At 52.5% G+C, this 14,590-nt stretch overlaps 1 protein-coding gene across 2 annotated transcripts in view; it reads right to left on the bottom strand.

Moving 5' to 3' along the window:
• The window catches only part of NTN1 (netrin 1), a 213,781-nt gene extending 199,698 nt beyond the window's left edge, over positions 1 to 14,083 (bottom strand). The window contains exons 1-2 of one of the 2 annotated variants that reach the window (XM_066264266.1): positions 14,033 to 14,083; positions 12,219 to 13,300 (exon numbers count right to left, since the gene is read on the bottom strand). In XM_066264266.1, the coding sequence (XP_066120363.1) occupies positions 12,219 to 13,236 (1,018 nt within the window). In that variant the 5' untranslated portion in view covers positions 13,237 to 13,300; positions 14,033 to 14,083. The other variant, XM_066264267.1, reaches the window with a different exon arrangement.
• Between the last annotated feature and the right edge of the window lie 507 nt (positions 14,084 to 14,590).

Raw genomic sequence — 14,590 nt, 5'->3', positions numbered from 1 at the left:
ACAGCAAAACTCTTGAGTAAAGGGAGAAAAAGTCTTCACTGGGGAAATGAAGCTTAGGCCTGCTAGCAATTAGAGGCAGAATGCATACTCCTCATTTGATACGAGAAGTTCTAAGATAGTCCATTAATGGAAAAATCAGTCCCAAGCCAATGATAAATCTAGGCTACTCAAATGAGAAACCTGGCAAACTCAAATGCAAAATCACTCAACAGAAACATTTCCAGAACTAAGACCGGTAGGATTGCCACAAGTTCCCCAATAAAGATAAGTTCACAGTCAGAGAGTACAACACACACAAGGAAGTCATTCACTCGAGGAAGATCAGAAGACAAAGCAAGCAGGGGCATCAAGTCCCAGCAAGAAACTGAGACCACCTATCAAACTAAAAAAATACTACAGGACAGGACCTGGCCTGTTGGCTTCAGCAGTAGAGTGTCGGCCCAGCATGTGGAAGTCCAGGGTTTGATTCCTGGCCAGGGCACACAGGAGAGGCGCCCATCTGCTTCTCCATCCTTCTCCTTCTCCTTTCTCTCCCCTTCTTTCTTCACCTCCTGCAGCCAAAGCTCCATTGGAGCAAAGTTGGCCCGGGCACTGAGGACAGCTCCATGGCCTCCGCCTCAGGTGCTAGAATGGCTCCAGTTGCAGTGGAGCAATGGCCCAGATGGGCAGGGTATTGTCCCCTAGTGGGCATGCCGGGTGGATCCCAGTCAGGTGCATGTGGGAGTCTGTCTGTCTGCCTCCTCCCTCCCACTGCTTCTCACTTCAGAAATATTAAAAAAAAATTTTTTTTAAATACTATAGGATAAATTATACTGAAAAATCTCTCCAAGGAAAGAAGGCTGAACAAAAGAAGCCTAGTAGTGAAGGATCCGACACTGCGATTTCATTAGCATGAAGTTCAAGAACCAGCAAAACAAAAATCTGTGGTGTCAGAAGTCAATACGGTGGTTACAGCGGTGGGGATGGGGGGTGGGCTGATGACTGGGAAGGGTGTGAGGGGGCCTTATGAAAATATATATTTCTTGATGACTGAGCTCGTTACACAAGGGAGTGGACTTTGTGAACACTTCACCCAGCATGTTGTGAAGAGCGAGGTCCAGCCAGCTAACATGCCAGAGGGCAAAGAAGGAATGGGTCCCTGCGTCTTTCCACACTCACACGGAAGACCCAGTGAGCGCACAGCAGTGGGGAGGCGCCCAGTAGTCTCGGAGGGCGGGCCCAAGGGAGGTCCCCCAATCAGAGCCTGAGCAGTCTTTTGAAGGAGCCCTGATGGGGTGGAGGAAGGGGGGAAACACATCATTCAAGTTTCAGAGCTGTTTCCGGCTGAGATGGGCTTGAGGGTGGGTGGGTGACGAAGACCGGACAAGTCCTCCAGAAGCAGGTGCATTCCATCGAACAAAGAACATCAGAGCTGAAGATGGTCTTCGTGGCCCAACCCCTCACTTTACAGAAGAGGAAAACAAGGCCCAGAGAAGTAGAGGAACCTACTCAAGTCACCTCTGCCCACCCCCCGTGTTAGGTTTCCTTTGGTGGCAGATGTACAGATTCAAGATGACAGGCAGTCAGGTAAAGTGGTGGGAAAGCAAGACTCCAGAGACATACGGCTTAGATTTTAATTCCAGCTCTGCCACTGGCCAGCTAGCTGTGTGAGCTTGGACAAGTTATATATCCTCTGTGTGCCTCTGTTTCTTCACCTGTAAAATGGTGTACAGGCCCTGGCCGGTTGGCTCAGTGGTAGAGCATCGGCTTGGTGTGTGGAAGTCCCAGGTTCAATTCCCAGCCAGGGCACACAGGAGAAGTGCCCATCTGCTTCTCCACTCCTCTCCCTCTCCTTTCTCTCCCTCTCTCTCTTCTCCTCCCGCAGCCAAGGCTTCACTGGAGCAAAGTTGCCCCGGGCGCTGAGGATGGCTCCACGGCCTCCACCTCATGTGCTAGAATGGCTCTGGTTGCAACGGAGCAATGCCCCAGATGGGTAGAGCATCGCCCCCTGGTGGGCATGCCTGGTGGACCCTGGTCGGGTGCATGCAGAGTCTGTCTCTCTGCCTCCCCACTTCTCACTTCAGAAAAAAAAAAAGGTGTACAAAAAAAAAACTTTCTACAAAATGTATAACCAAATAGAACCTTCTACTACAGCTGAACAGACAGCTACACTGGGACCCAGAGATTTCACTGCTAGACACGTCCCCACAGAAATGCACCCATTTGCGCATCAAGACACGGACCGGTGTGGCCACAGCAGTGTTATTTTTAATAGCTAAAATGGTCATTATAGTTAACCACCTGCTACATTGAAAACTACTGTCCTGGATCACTATGAAGCAATCACTATTAATCAAACTACAATGACCCATGGATAAACGCCACAGGTTTACTACTGAGCAAAAGAAACCAGCATACCATTCAATTTATACAAAGTTGAGAAACGGTCAAAATCAGTGTATGGTGGGCAGGGAACATGGTGACCGGGAGGGGGCACAAGGCTTCTGGGACACTGGTATGCTCTTGATGTGGGTATAGGTGACGCAGTTATGGTCACGTGGTGAGACGTCTTTGAGGTGTATGCTTATGAGGCACATGCCTTTCTGTATGTATGTTATATTCAGTAAGGAAGTTTACTTAATAACAATAATGGAGCCCACCTCACAAGGCCATAATGAGGACCAAAGGAGGTAATAATATCTATAAAACGTTTATAACGGAGTGTAGCAGCGACAGTACGAGCTATGGAAATGTCTGCTGACATCAGCCAAAGCGGAGGATGAGCCCTCTGCTTCTGGGTGTCCTTCCTACACCCACCTCTGAGCCCTCTCCAAGCAAAATGGAAGGGCTCCTCTCTCCCCACATTCTGCACCGTCTACCACCACGGTCCCGAGCACAGTCCCCAGGACACCGAGACAGTGAAGGTCCCCAGAGCTCACACAGCCTGCCCAAGCTCTCACACTGGGGGCGGAGCCTGGCATCACCCAGGCAGTGGGAAGCAGCAGTAAGCTCTCATCCCTAACCCCTCGTAAATTACATCTTGGTACTTCATAAATTATTAAATATAGTTGCTGCGCTCTCCGATCTTGATTTTAGAACAATCTCCTAGGGCTCAGAAAAAGTCATCCTTGCTTTTCACTTTTCCTGGATCATATTCCGCAGAGAGCTTTTGGTTTAAAACAACAACAACACCCACAGTGGTCAAACTACGGTTCCATCAGTAAGTACGGTGGGAAAATACAGGGGATGCTCAGTCTCGTCTTCCCTCGCATGTCTGGGTATCAGAACGGCGAACCCGCCTGAAAACGTGGTTTAAAGAGGACTGATGTCTGCAGACTGGAGAGAGAAGAGATCTCCTCCCTCGCGGCAGCTGGGAAGGCCAAGCACTTTCTCGCCCTGAATTCTCTCCGGGTCTGAGCCGCAAAGTGAGACAGGGCTGGGTCTGGGAATAAAGAGTTGGCCGGGACCAGCCTGCCCACCTCTGAGGTCTGGCTTCGGGAAGAGGAAACAAGTTGGCCGCAGGACTCAAGAGCAGGGGGCTGGTGTCCAAGAGCCCTGCCCTGGGGCGCCCAACCCAAAGGTACTTTCATGTTTCAGATGCCAAATTCTGTATCTGTAAACACAATGTGTTTCCTTTTCACGCTGGGCTTTGAGGCTATTATTGTCCAGCACTTTCTGCACCACAAGCCCGAATGTAAGCAGAGCAGTGAGGGGCGTGGCCTCGTTCCTCAACGTCACAAAGATGTGGTTTGGGGTCCCGGGCCCAACTTCTTAGGTGAGGAAAGCGACACCCCACGCTGGGCAGGGCCTGGGCAAGCCTGATGCGGGGGGGAAGGAGCCTGACCCAGGCTGAGGTGGGATTTCCTTCCTGTTCTGGGGCCGTGGGGAGCTTTGGTCCCAGAAACCCAGGCAGTCCTGGGACGCTCCAGTGCCCGGGACCGTGCTGGGGCTGCAGAGCTGGTGCCCCCAGGAGGGGCACTCTTTTCAGGGAGCTGTGGTCTCTCCACGATCATGGTTTGGAAGAAAACAGGAACACCCTGACAGTGCAAAGGCAGGAGGAACACGTGAAGTGAGCTCCACCCCAATTCTTCCCTGACACGGAAGCCAAATCAAAAACGCCCTCCAAGACTCTCAGCACCTCCCCAGCGTCCCAGGCGTCGGGCACATGTCCTCACTCTGGGGGCCCACCCAGGCTGACCATTAGGGCAGGTTTTCCCCTTTTCACATGGACAGCCTCCCAAATGAGAGTCCATTCCACCTGCGGGGAGGGCGTCCAATTCCCACGTCACAGGCCAGAGCCCACAGAGCCGCCCACCCACGGAAGGCTCCGGAACCCCCACTCACAGGGCACGTCCGCGTCTGCAGGCTGGGGCCAGTCCTCTGACACTCAGGGGGGCATGTGGTTCTCATCTCTTCGGCTAATTCTGAATAACTAGGAATGACTGCCTAGGGTTTATGTGGAGAAGGATTCCAAGATCCTAAAATCATTTCTGGACTTATGAGCAGAGTGCTGCGATGGATTAGCAATGCCTGCCCTGATTTCAGAACTGGGGAGTGGTGGCATACTGACTAAGTCCTCCCCACTGGCCACTCCAAGCCCTGACCTTGGTCATCAGGCAGGCAGAAAGTGTCCATTGCCTTGCGGCCTCAAATGTGGAATGGAGCACACAACACAGAGGGCCCCAGAAACTAAAAGAGATACCTTATTTCCTTGTTACCTAGGACTTGGTTATCCAGCTTGGCCCCTTTAAGGATCCCTGAGGTCTTACAGATTGTCTAACGTTGGCATGGAGCCTCTGGAATGTGTAAAAACTGGACATGACAACCTGTCGACAGAAGGGACTCCGGAGAGTGGGGGGTGTCTAGAAACTCTAGCCATGGCGGCAGCCAGGAGGGGACACAAATGAGCCCCCAACTCAAACCCGACACCTCATACAGGCCGGTCTTGAAGCCTCCACAGAGACAGATTTCTGGAGCTTTATTCCAGGCTCCAGCCGAGCTGGGAAGATTCGTTAGTTAACAGTGGATATAATGACCTCGGGTGTTACTTTCTACCTTGAAATATTCTCACCCAACAAATGTTCTTTGATCTCTAGAAAGCCACCCCTTTCCAAAAGCCTGAGAAGTCTACCACACCTAAAGAGCCATCCCTTTTCTGGGCCGTCTTTATATGCAGAAATGCACTGCCACATGAATTCGCTGCCGCTTAACTGCAGCTACTACGCTGATCCCAGCAGCAGAAGGGTCGGTCATCTCTGAGGATGACAAAGCCCACTTCTCCCTTCCTTGGCAGGATTCCTGTACACCTGGTCCCCTCAGACGACACCTTCCCGTGGTCTCTGAGTGGCAGCGGAGGCGCCTCCGATGGAAATGTCCATCGCAAAGGAGGCTCGGGGCAGGCTCTGAGGTGTTAGAAGGGACAGGCTCAGAGAAGAGGCACTCCGCATCGCATCCATCCACAGGACCACAGTCCCTTCTCCCTGCCAGAGGGTAGAACTGGCACAGAATAACGTAGCCAGGGCTGAACACACACCTAGCTCGGGCCTCCCAGAAGCTGGTTATGACAGGACACGGCTTTGCCGTTGACCAGCCTTCACAACAAGCACGGCAGATACCCCGCTCTCTGTAGGCAATGCTGTCACCGAACAAGCCAACATGTGCCCTGCAGACCTGTCCACCTTAGTTTAGTTTGTGTAAAAACTGCCCTTCAGTGGCAAGGACATCTGTTTTTGAACAGCTTCCATTCCTCGTGGCACGCTGATTAATTAAAACAAAGCACACACAAGGCACCTCGCACACTGCTTGGCATTTAGGAGGGGGTTGCATCTGTTCAGGATGCAACCCAATGAGCACTGCTGACCGACATCCCGAACTCGGCCGTTCCCCAGCCACCCGAAGCCGTGCCACACCCCCCACGCCTGTGGCGGCCACAGGGCTGACGTGCATCTTTCCAAATGACAGGGGGAAAGGTGGGCTGCTTTGCAAGTCTTTGCTTAAACCCTGAGTGTTTCGTAAGGCCTCCTACACCTCCGGTCTCGCACTAATTTAAGGCGCTGCAGAAACACAAGGTATGATTATCACTTCTGAAAGGAAGAAAAAAACAAATACTGGCCCACAAACTATCCATAGTTGTACAGCAACAGATAAGGCTGTTTTATAAGCCAGCTCCCTAGAGGGACATTTATTATGGTGAGGCCAGTGTGCACAGCAGAAACTATAGAAGCCATCAAGATAACACGAATACCAACCCAGCGGACTTTTGAAGTGTAAACATAAAAGTCTATTAAGAATACAATGTTGGTTTAATCCCAAGACAAAAAATCTGCTTAATGAAAAGCACAACTCATCTCAAGAAGGAAATATCGATACCAGCTGTGCGCAGAAAACGAGGGGGTTCCTTCCAGGGAACATTTGAATTTCAACCCACTGCCTTTCCAATATTTTCTCTGGACATAAAGTCTCAAATACTTTTCCGAGGATCTCATTTTTCTCCAGGAGGAGGAGGTCAGAGAGAAGTCTGGGCAGGGCCCGAGGAGAGTTTGGCAGAGCCTGGCAGGGCAGAGACCCACCCCTCAGGGATCACCCTGACCCAACTCCGTCTCGCTTCTCTGGAGACAGCAGGGAGCAGCCTCCCTCCCTGCCCACCAGGCACTAATGGGGACCCCAGGAAGACCCTCATTCTGGCTGCTACAGGGGCAACAGAGACAAATAGCAGCCCTGTGCTGCTGACACACACAAGCTGCACCTACCAGCAAGATGCTGGTGACCAGGATACGCCATTCAACTCCTCTCTTTAACAACACTGCTTAGCCACTGCCTGATTGTTGTTGTTGTTTTTGGTTTTGGGGGAGGGGGTTGTGGGGTTTTTTTTGCAATATATTCTGGAGAAGCAAAGGGAATCCAAGCATTCGGGAGAAAGGGGGCCTTATTTGAAAGGCTTTTCTGATGATGAGCTCTGTCCTACCACCTTTGAGAGGGATCACAGACCCTGGAATCAAGACAGACTGATTTATCCTGACCAGGCAGTGGTGCAATGAATAGTGTCGGCCTGGGATACTGAGGACTCAGGTTCAAATCCCAGAGGTCACCGGCTTGAGCACGGGCTCATCCAGCCTGAGCACAGGATCGCCGTCATCTTGAGCGTGGGATCACTGACACGACCCCATGGTCGCTGGCTTGAGCCCAAGGTCGCCAGCTTGAGCAAGGGGTCACTGGCTCAGCTGGAGCCCCCCAGTCAAGGCACTTAGGAGAAAACAATCAATGAACAACCAAAGTGAAGCAACTATGAGTTAATGCCTCTCATCTCTCCCTTCCTGTCTGTTTGTCTGTCTCTCTTTCTCACTTAAAAAAATAAAATTAAAAAAAAAACTTGTTCGTCAACAACACCCGTGGGTGCTGAGCACTCATAAGGACGTATTTAAACCCTCCTTACTTGGCCCTGGCCGGTTGGCTCAGTGGTAGAGCATCGGCCTGGCGTGCAGAAGTCCCAGGTTCGATTCCCAGCCAGGGCACACAGGAGAAGCGCCCATCTGCTTCTCCACCCCTCCCCCTCTCCTTCCTCTCTGTCTCTCTCTTCTCCTCCCGCAGCCAAGGCTCCACTGGAGCAAAGATGGCCCGGGCGCTGGGGATGGCTCCTTGGCCTCTGCCCCAGGCACTAGAGTGGCTCTGGTCACGGCAGAGCGACGCCTCAGCGACGCCCCAGAGGGGCAGAGCATCGCCCCCTGGTGGGCAGAGCGTCGCCCCCTGGTGGGCGTGCCGGGTGTCTGTCTCTCCCCATTTCTAGCTTCAGAAAAATACCAAAAAAAAAGATTAAAAATAAATAAATAAACCCTCTTTACTTAAACTCCTAAGTATATTACTTATAGCTCCCACTGGGCCCGAGGGCTGAAATAAAGGACAAGTCCTTATATATATATAACTTCACATTTAAGCATGTATAAACATAATAAATATAGTAATATAACATAATATTATGTAATATAACCAGAAACCACCTGTAATGCTAGCAAGAAGTAACAAGTTGTGCCAACTCTTCTCTTATACATGGATGTGTAACTACCATCCATCCATCCATCTATCCATCCCATGGGGAGGCAGCACAGAAGGTGCCATAAAGGCCTAAGTTTCAGGCCAAAGTCCCAGCTCCACCACCTACAGTGGTATGTAGTACTAATAGCTAGTAGCCTTTGGGTAAACCGTTTAAAGTCTCTAGATTACGACTTCCGCATCTGTAAAATAACAACAATAACAGTGCCTATTATTAGCAGAGTCACAAAAGATTAAATGACTACACTAATGAGTGCCTGGCAAAAAATAAGCCCTCAAGAGTTCATCATCACAATGACAATAATTATAATAATTACTATGATTATAAAAACACTCGCTGATCTACAGCTCTGTGCCAGTCTCTGGACGAGGCAGCAAATGACGTGGGCCTTCTGATTTTGCAAGAATCTTTAGTGGGGCATGAGATTTCTCACAGCAACACCACCAATACAATCTCCCTCTCTTGCTGGGGATGATAGTAGACCCAAACATGAGAGCCATTTACAGCACGAACAACTCCCTCCCAAAGCCATGTTTAAACAATTATAATAAGCATTATGTTGCCGGTACCCATGACCAGAGGAGGCCAGCCCGGCACCGTGCTCATCTTGCAGAGATGTCTTTTGTGTGGGTTTTGGGTTTCAGGCTGGGCTATGCAAAACCATCAAGTGAGTCACAAAACGAGTTTTCACAAGCTCACCCTGTCACAAACCAGGCAGGGGTTCATACTGACATCCCCACAGTAAGATTAAACAGCATGCTTAGTCAGGCAATAAATACTAACACAGCTCTGACATCAGGGGGACACTGATTAAAACTGATGTCAATAATTTATGAAACACAATATGGTCTTCAGATGCTTTTTTGGAGGGGGAAAAAAAAAAAAAGGCCTAGCAACCCAGGTGGTTTAAAACTGTTCATGCATTTCCTCTTGAATGTACACCCCCCCCACCATGCATGGATGCTTCCTTACACCATGAATGTAAATGCACATGTGTATGAGAGCATGTGAACACTGCTGATACATATGGGCGGAAGAAAGTATTTAGAAATTCCACTGAGAGCTGTCCAGGCTGTAACGTTAGACGTAGTCTTGTCTTTCATATTGTTCTGAAGGCTTTTTTTTTTTTTTTTTTTTTACTTTTTCTCCAGAAGAAATCCAAAATTGCATTTGAGATAAAATTGGGCTTTACAAAAGTTCACATTTATTCCATAGAGAACTCAACCTTATCACAGTGCCGAAAAGAAAGCTTGACCAAGAAACACACCTACAGGATGTGTGTATTTCTTAGCCTTCTCGATGTATTCGGGACCTATGTAGAAGAACCATTTAGTGAGATAATATCAAAAAGTGTTTTCAGAGTTTCAGAGTGGCGGTGGTTGGGATGGGGGCGGGGAGTTAACCTGGGAAAGGATACCATTTTAGTCTATTCTTAATCGTGTCTCATTTTGTAAAGTCAAAGACAGACTAGCACAATGACAATGCTTCGTTTTGATCAAGACTGATTTTTGGAATAAAAAAAACATAGGTACTTTTTTACTTTGCCTTAGTTGTAAATAATCTGGGTCGTCTGACTTGATAGGTCAACAGTGTGAAATTCACAAGATGGGATTATGCTGGAGAAAAAAACATCTGAGCCGCTGACAGCACAAAAGTTAGTGTTTGAAGGATTTATTAATGCTCTTTTCCTAGCACAGTGCCCTGTAGTGTCTCAGAACACCTGTCAAATACTAATTCATTCACGTATCTCCACTACAGGCCCTTTTCATAAAAGGCTCGACCTTTAATTGTAAATCACTTTTAAATTGTCTTTGCTGGTTCTCTCTTTTGCAATAAGATGGAAAAATCACTAAGACTTCAATTAAGAGTTTATGGGAACTTCAACCTGACTTTCCTGTCTGTATCTACAAGGTATCAGAACATCTATTCAGAAAGGAAACCGTAAATAACTTTAACATAGTTGAGTTGGCTCGGCTTTTATCAGATGACTGAACCATTGGCAAGATTTAAAGATACTGTAACCACTGAGAATTGAAATAACCTCAAGTAAAAAAAAAAAAAAACAGGAAATACTGTCAGCCTATTATTTGTCATGTAGATTATGTACTTATTAGGCCTAATTAACCTTTTTGAGCAAAAAAAAGGCTTACTAATTACATTAGTTAATATGTTGATTGCTCAATTTGGCTTAAAAAAAAAGTCAATCCAATTTGTGCATCGTTAGTGCTTTAGTCAAAAGAACAAAATCCTAAACTACAGAGGTTATTTCATGTGTTTGACCATTGTTACAGCAAATGAATGTGGTTATGTCTCCACACTGAAGTGACCGGGAGAGAGAGGGGTGTCTGATGAATGTGAACAGATCTGACACGAGGATGAATCTTCAAACCAGCCAAACGCTGCCTCGCCCAGTTTATTTGCCTCAATGTATTCACTGGCATTTGTCCAATGAGACCCCAGCCAGTGACAACTCAAAGGTATCTTTCATATGCACATACAAACTAAAACTGATAGCAGAGCCCTGGGAGGCCCTTGGAATGTCAACACAGGGTTTTTTACGCACAAAAGGAAGAAAAGAAAAGAGGAATGGGGGAAAGGGGGAAGAGATGGGAAAAACCAATATTTCTGAAGACCTTGAGCAGATCAAAGGAATTTCATTCTCAAAAGACCACTAATTCCGGTTATAACTAGTATCTCTCACTGTGGAATCCTGAAGCATCTCTTCCAACTGCCAACCAGTTGCCTCTCTTAAAGAAGGGGGGGGGGTTTAAGAACAATTAGGTCGGCAAAATGAGGACCCATTGAGAGTAAAAATGGAGGCCCCGCCATGCAACAGGAGGCACAGCCCCTCGCAGACCCCGAGGCCGCTGGGGCCTCAGCGCCCACCACTCTACAAGACATGTTTTTCCATTGGATTGCTCAGAAGTCTGCATCCGCCGCCGTCGTGAGGCACAAACTATTCGACAACAACATGACACAATTAATCAGAACCAGACGTCAAAACGTGTGTTTGTGGGACCAGTAAACTGCAATGTGCCTCGGAGGGCGCAGCAATTGAAAAAGACTCACACTGGCTGTTGGGGGGGGGGGTGTCAGAGGAAAAACCTGTATGTTCGCAAAAGATGCACACCAAAATGGCACTTTACAAACTCAAAGATTTTCACTGAAATGAAATGAGCATTTTGGAAATTTCTCTCACACACTGGAAAAGTATTCTTACTACCTGCCCCCTCTTTCCCCGCCCCCCTCCCCCAGAGAAACCGGTGCCTGAGAGTTTCTATAGCAGCGAAGTTGTACTATTCAGAAATAGAACGTATCCTTTTCTTTTCCTTTTTTTTTTTTTTAAGCCTCATTTCTGACACAATGTATTCGCCAGTGCCGGTTTTTGTCAGTTTTCTCTTTCAGGAACTGAATTAAAAAGCAAGAATCTGGACTCTCAGTTAATTCAAAACTGTTTAATTTTACCAAACTCCGACACTAACCAAAAAAAAAAAAATCTTATATACTTCTTTTTTGAATCAGAATTGAATTAGTTTAAAATGATTACTGAACTCTCCTTTGTAATCTGTAGATAGTAATTAATTTAAATCACATCATTCTTTTGCTAACACAAACACGCTGTCCAAAAGAAAAAAAAAAATTCAAACCATGAAAGACAGATGGGAGGACGCAGAAGTGAGATTCGTCGGGGACTGAACTGGCCGCAAACTGTAAGCCCCTCTGCCATCTCCCAAGGGGTTTACGGCTGTGGCGCTGGGACTTCCCGGGAACCCGGCCGGGACCCCCAACTGCGCGCCCAGCTGCAGCCGAGGGAAAGGGGGCTGGGGGTGGGGCGGAGGTGGGTCCCAGGGTCTCGACAAGCTAAGGGGAAGGCAGGGAGTGTTTGCATTTGGATCCGAGGTTAGAGGGACCATCCGAGGTTAGAGGGAACTCTTCTGGCTTAGGAGAGTTCACCGGGGCGCAAACCCGAGGGTCCACGGCCAGCGCCACGAGCGCGAGTGGTCTGCTCTCTCTGCCCTTCCAGGTCCACGACATCCCAGAGCGCACCGCCCACCATTCCCTCGGCATTCCCGCAGCGGATGACCCTCCGCGCGGCGGCCGCCGGCGCTCCGGCAAACTCGTGGCCACGAGGCCCGGGAGCAGCCGCCCGTGCTCCCGCCCGCCGCCCGCACCCCCGCGGCGCCCCACTCACCCACGCACTCGTTGGCCTCTCGGGCGGTGGCGCGCTGCCAGGGCCGGTCGTAGTGGAAGGGCTTGCAGCGGTCGCACTCGGGGCCCGCCGTGTTGTGCCTGCAGTCACACACCAGGCTGTCGTCGCGGTCGCGCACGCAGCGGGCCGCGTGTCCGTTGCACTTGCAGCGGCCGCCCACCTGCAGGTCGGACACTGCGTAAAAGTACGAGTCGCGCGCCAGCTCCGAGTCGTCCTCGTTCTCGTCGCCGAACGTGTGCAGGCGGCTGAAGGCGACGCGGATGTCGGTGGCCGTGACCCAGTCCTGCAGCACAGGCGAGTTGTCGAAGTCGTGCGCCGAGGGCCGCCCGTCCAGCGTGCTGAAGGCGATGAGGCCGCCCGAGAGCGGGCGCATGTCGGTGTGCGAGTCCGTGCACACGGCCTCCTGCTCGTTCTGCTTGGTGATGGGCGCGCGGTGCGGCCGGTTGTACATCTTGCGGCACTGCGTGGAGTAGAACTGGAAGGGCACCCACGTGCGCCCGTAATCCATGGACTTGTAGATGGCCATGGACTCGGGCCGCGGAGAGCAGAACTGCAGGCTCACGTAAGTCACCTCGAACTTCTTGCCGAGCGACAGCGTGAGCGTGACGTTGTGCGGAAACTGCAGGTAGTTCTCGGACTGCCAGCACGTCAGGTTGTGCGGGTTGTTGAGGTCGGTGAGGAAGGAGGGCGGGTGCGCCTTCTTGGGGTCGGACGCGTTGCAAAGGTGGCAGGCGCGCAGCCGCTCCTCGCCGCGCTCGCTCACCACGCAGTAGCGCGCCGCGGGCCGCCCGCAGGTGCTGGACACGCGCACGTCCTTGCCGAAGGCCGCGTTGACAAAGTCCGGGATGCAGCGGCGCGGGTGGCCGTTCTCGTCCGAGCAGGGGTCGGGCTGCGCCGCCTGGCCCGCGAACATGCTGAGCCCGGGCCCGCCGCGCACCGCGCCCACCAGGCACGCCACCGCCGCCAGCAGCGGCAGCGCCTCCCACACCACACGCATCATGCTGCGTCCAGCTTGCCCCGGCCCCGCCGCGCCGAAGAGTCGGTTCGCCCGCCGCAGAAGGCGCCTGCGGAGAGAGGGGAGCTGCGCTCAGCCGGCCTGCCCCGCGCCCTCCACCCCCCGCGGGGCAAAGAGCCGGGGCGCGGGCGAACGCCCGGCTTCCCCACGGCCGACTGCCCGCCTCGCAGCGGAAGGCGAATCCGGAGCCCCCAAGCCAGCATCGCCGGCGCTTCTCCCCGGCCGAGCGGCGAACCGGAGCCGCGGGCGAACGCTGGGCTTCCCAGCCACCACCGCCTCCACGCCGCCCGAGGGGCATGCCCGCGCCCGTCTGCCCATCTGCAGCCAGCCCCCCTAGCACCCCAAGTGTCGGGCGCAGGAAAACGCGGGGGTCCCCGGCCCCGCGCGGCCCGCGCTCCTTCCTCCCGCAGCCTGGGATCCCTCTCCGCTGCCGCAGCTCGCGTCCCCGCCGGAGACTCTGCATTCAGGACTTTACCTCTGGAGAGGGCAAAAGAGAAAGAAAAGTTTGCCCGGCCCTGGCCGGAAAGCCCGCACGCCGGACAGCGAGAGCCTCTCGTTCGCTGCTAGCAGACGCGTCCTGCTCAGCGCGGGCTTGCCAGCTCCATGCCCGGCGCGGCCGCCGCTACCCAGCCCCGGCCCGGCCGCTGCCGCTGCCGCTGCCGCCGCCGCCGCCTCGCTCTCCCGAGTGACGACGCGGCCGCTCGTCTCCCGCCGCGGTCCGACTGCTGCCCAGCCCGCGCCCGGGGCGCACACACACTCACGCTCGCTGGCGCGTACTCACACACACGCACGCACGCCTCCGAGGGCTGCTCCGCCGCCGCCGCCGCCGCTCGCGCCGGGAGTGGGGGGCGGAGGGGAGCGCGGGGGCGGGGGGCGGGGCCGCCGGGCGGGGCGCCGGCCAATAACGTCGGCGAGCAGCCGCCCGGTCGCGAGCAAAGTTTTCACCCCGGGAAAGAAGAAACTTAAAGGGAACCGGCCTGGGACGCGGAGAGAGCGAAAGGGCGAGCGGGTGGGAACCCGGGAGCCCGAGAAAGAAAAGCGGAGACAAAGAGAAAGCTAGAAGAGCGCCCGGGGAAACCCCGGAGAGGGGGCTGGGCCCGCGCGCACCCCTGGAGGGAGGAGGGGCCGGCCGGGACTGTCAGCCTCGCCCGGCCCGGCGCTGCCCCGGAGCCTCGCCGCTTTCCGCCAGCCCTGCGCCTTTGGGAGCGCGCGGGCGGGGTGTGGGGGAGGGGACAGTTTTCTCCCTCCTCGTCCCGTCCAAACACTTCTGTGTTTGTTTTCTTTGCTGCGCCGAGGTCGGGCCTTCTTCTAACCCAGCCTGATGGCCCCGGTGGCACCT

The sequence above is a fragment of the Saccopteryx bilineata genome, chromosome 2 (genome assembly GCF_036850765.1).
Source record: "Saccopteryx bilineata isolate mSacBil1 chromosome 2, mSacBil1_pri_phased_curated, whole genome shotgun sequence".
NCBI lineage: Eukaryota > Metazoa > Chordata > Mammalia > Chiroptera > Emballonuridae > Saccopteryx > Saccopteryx bilineata.
Note: the sequence above shows the minus strand (reverse complement) of the source record. Positions and strands in the feature narration are given on the sequence as shown.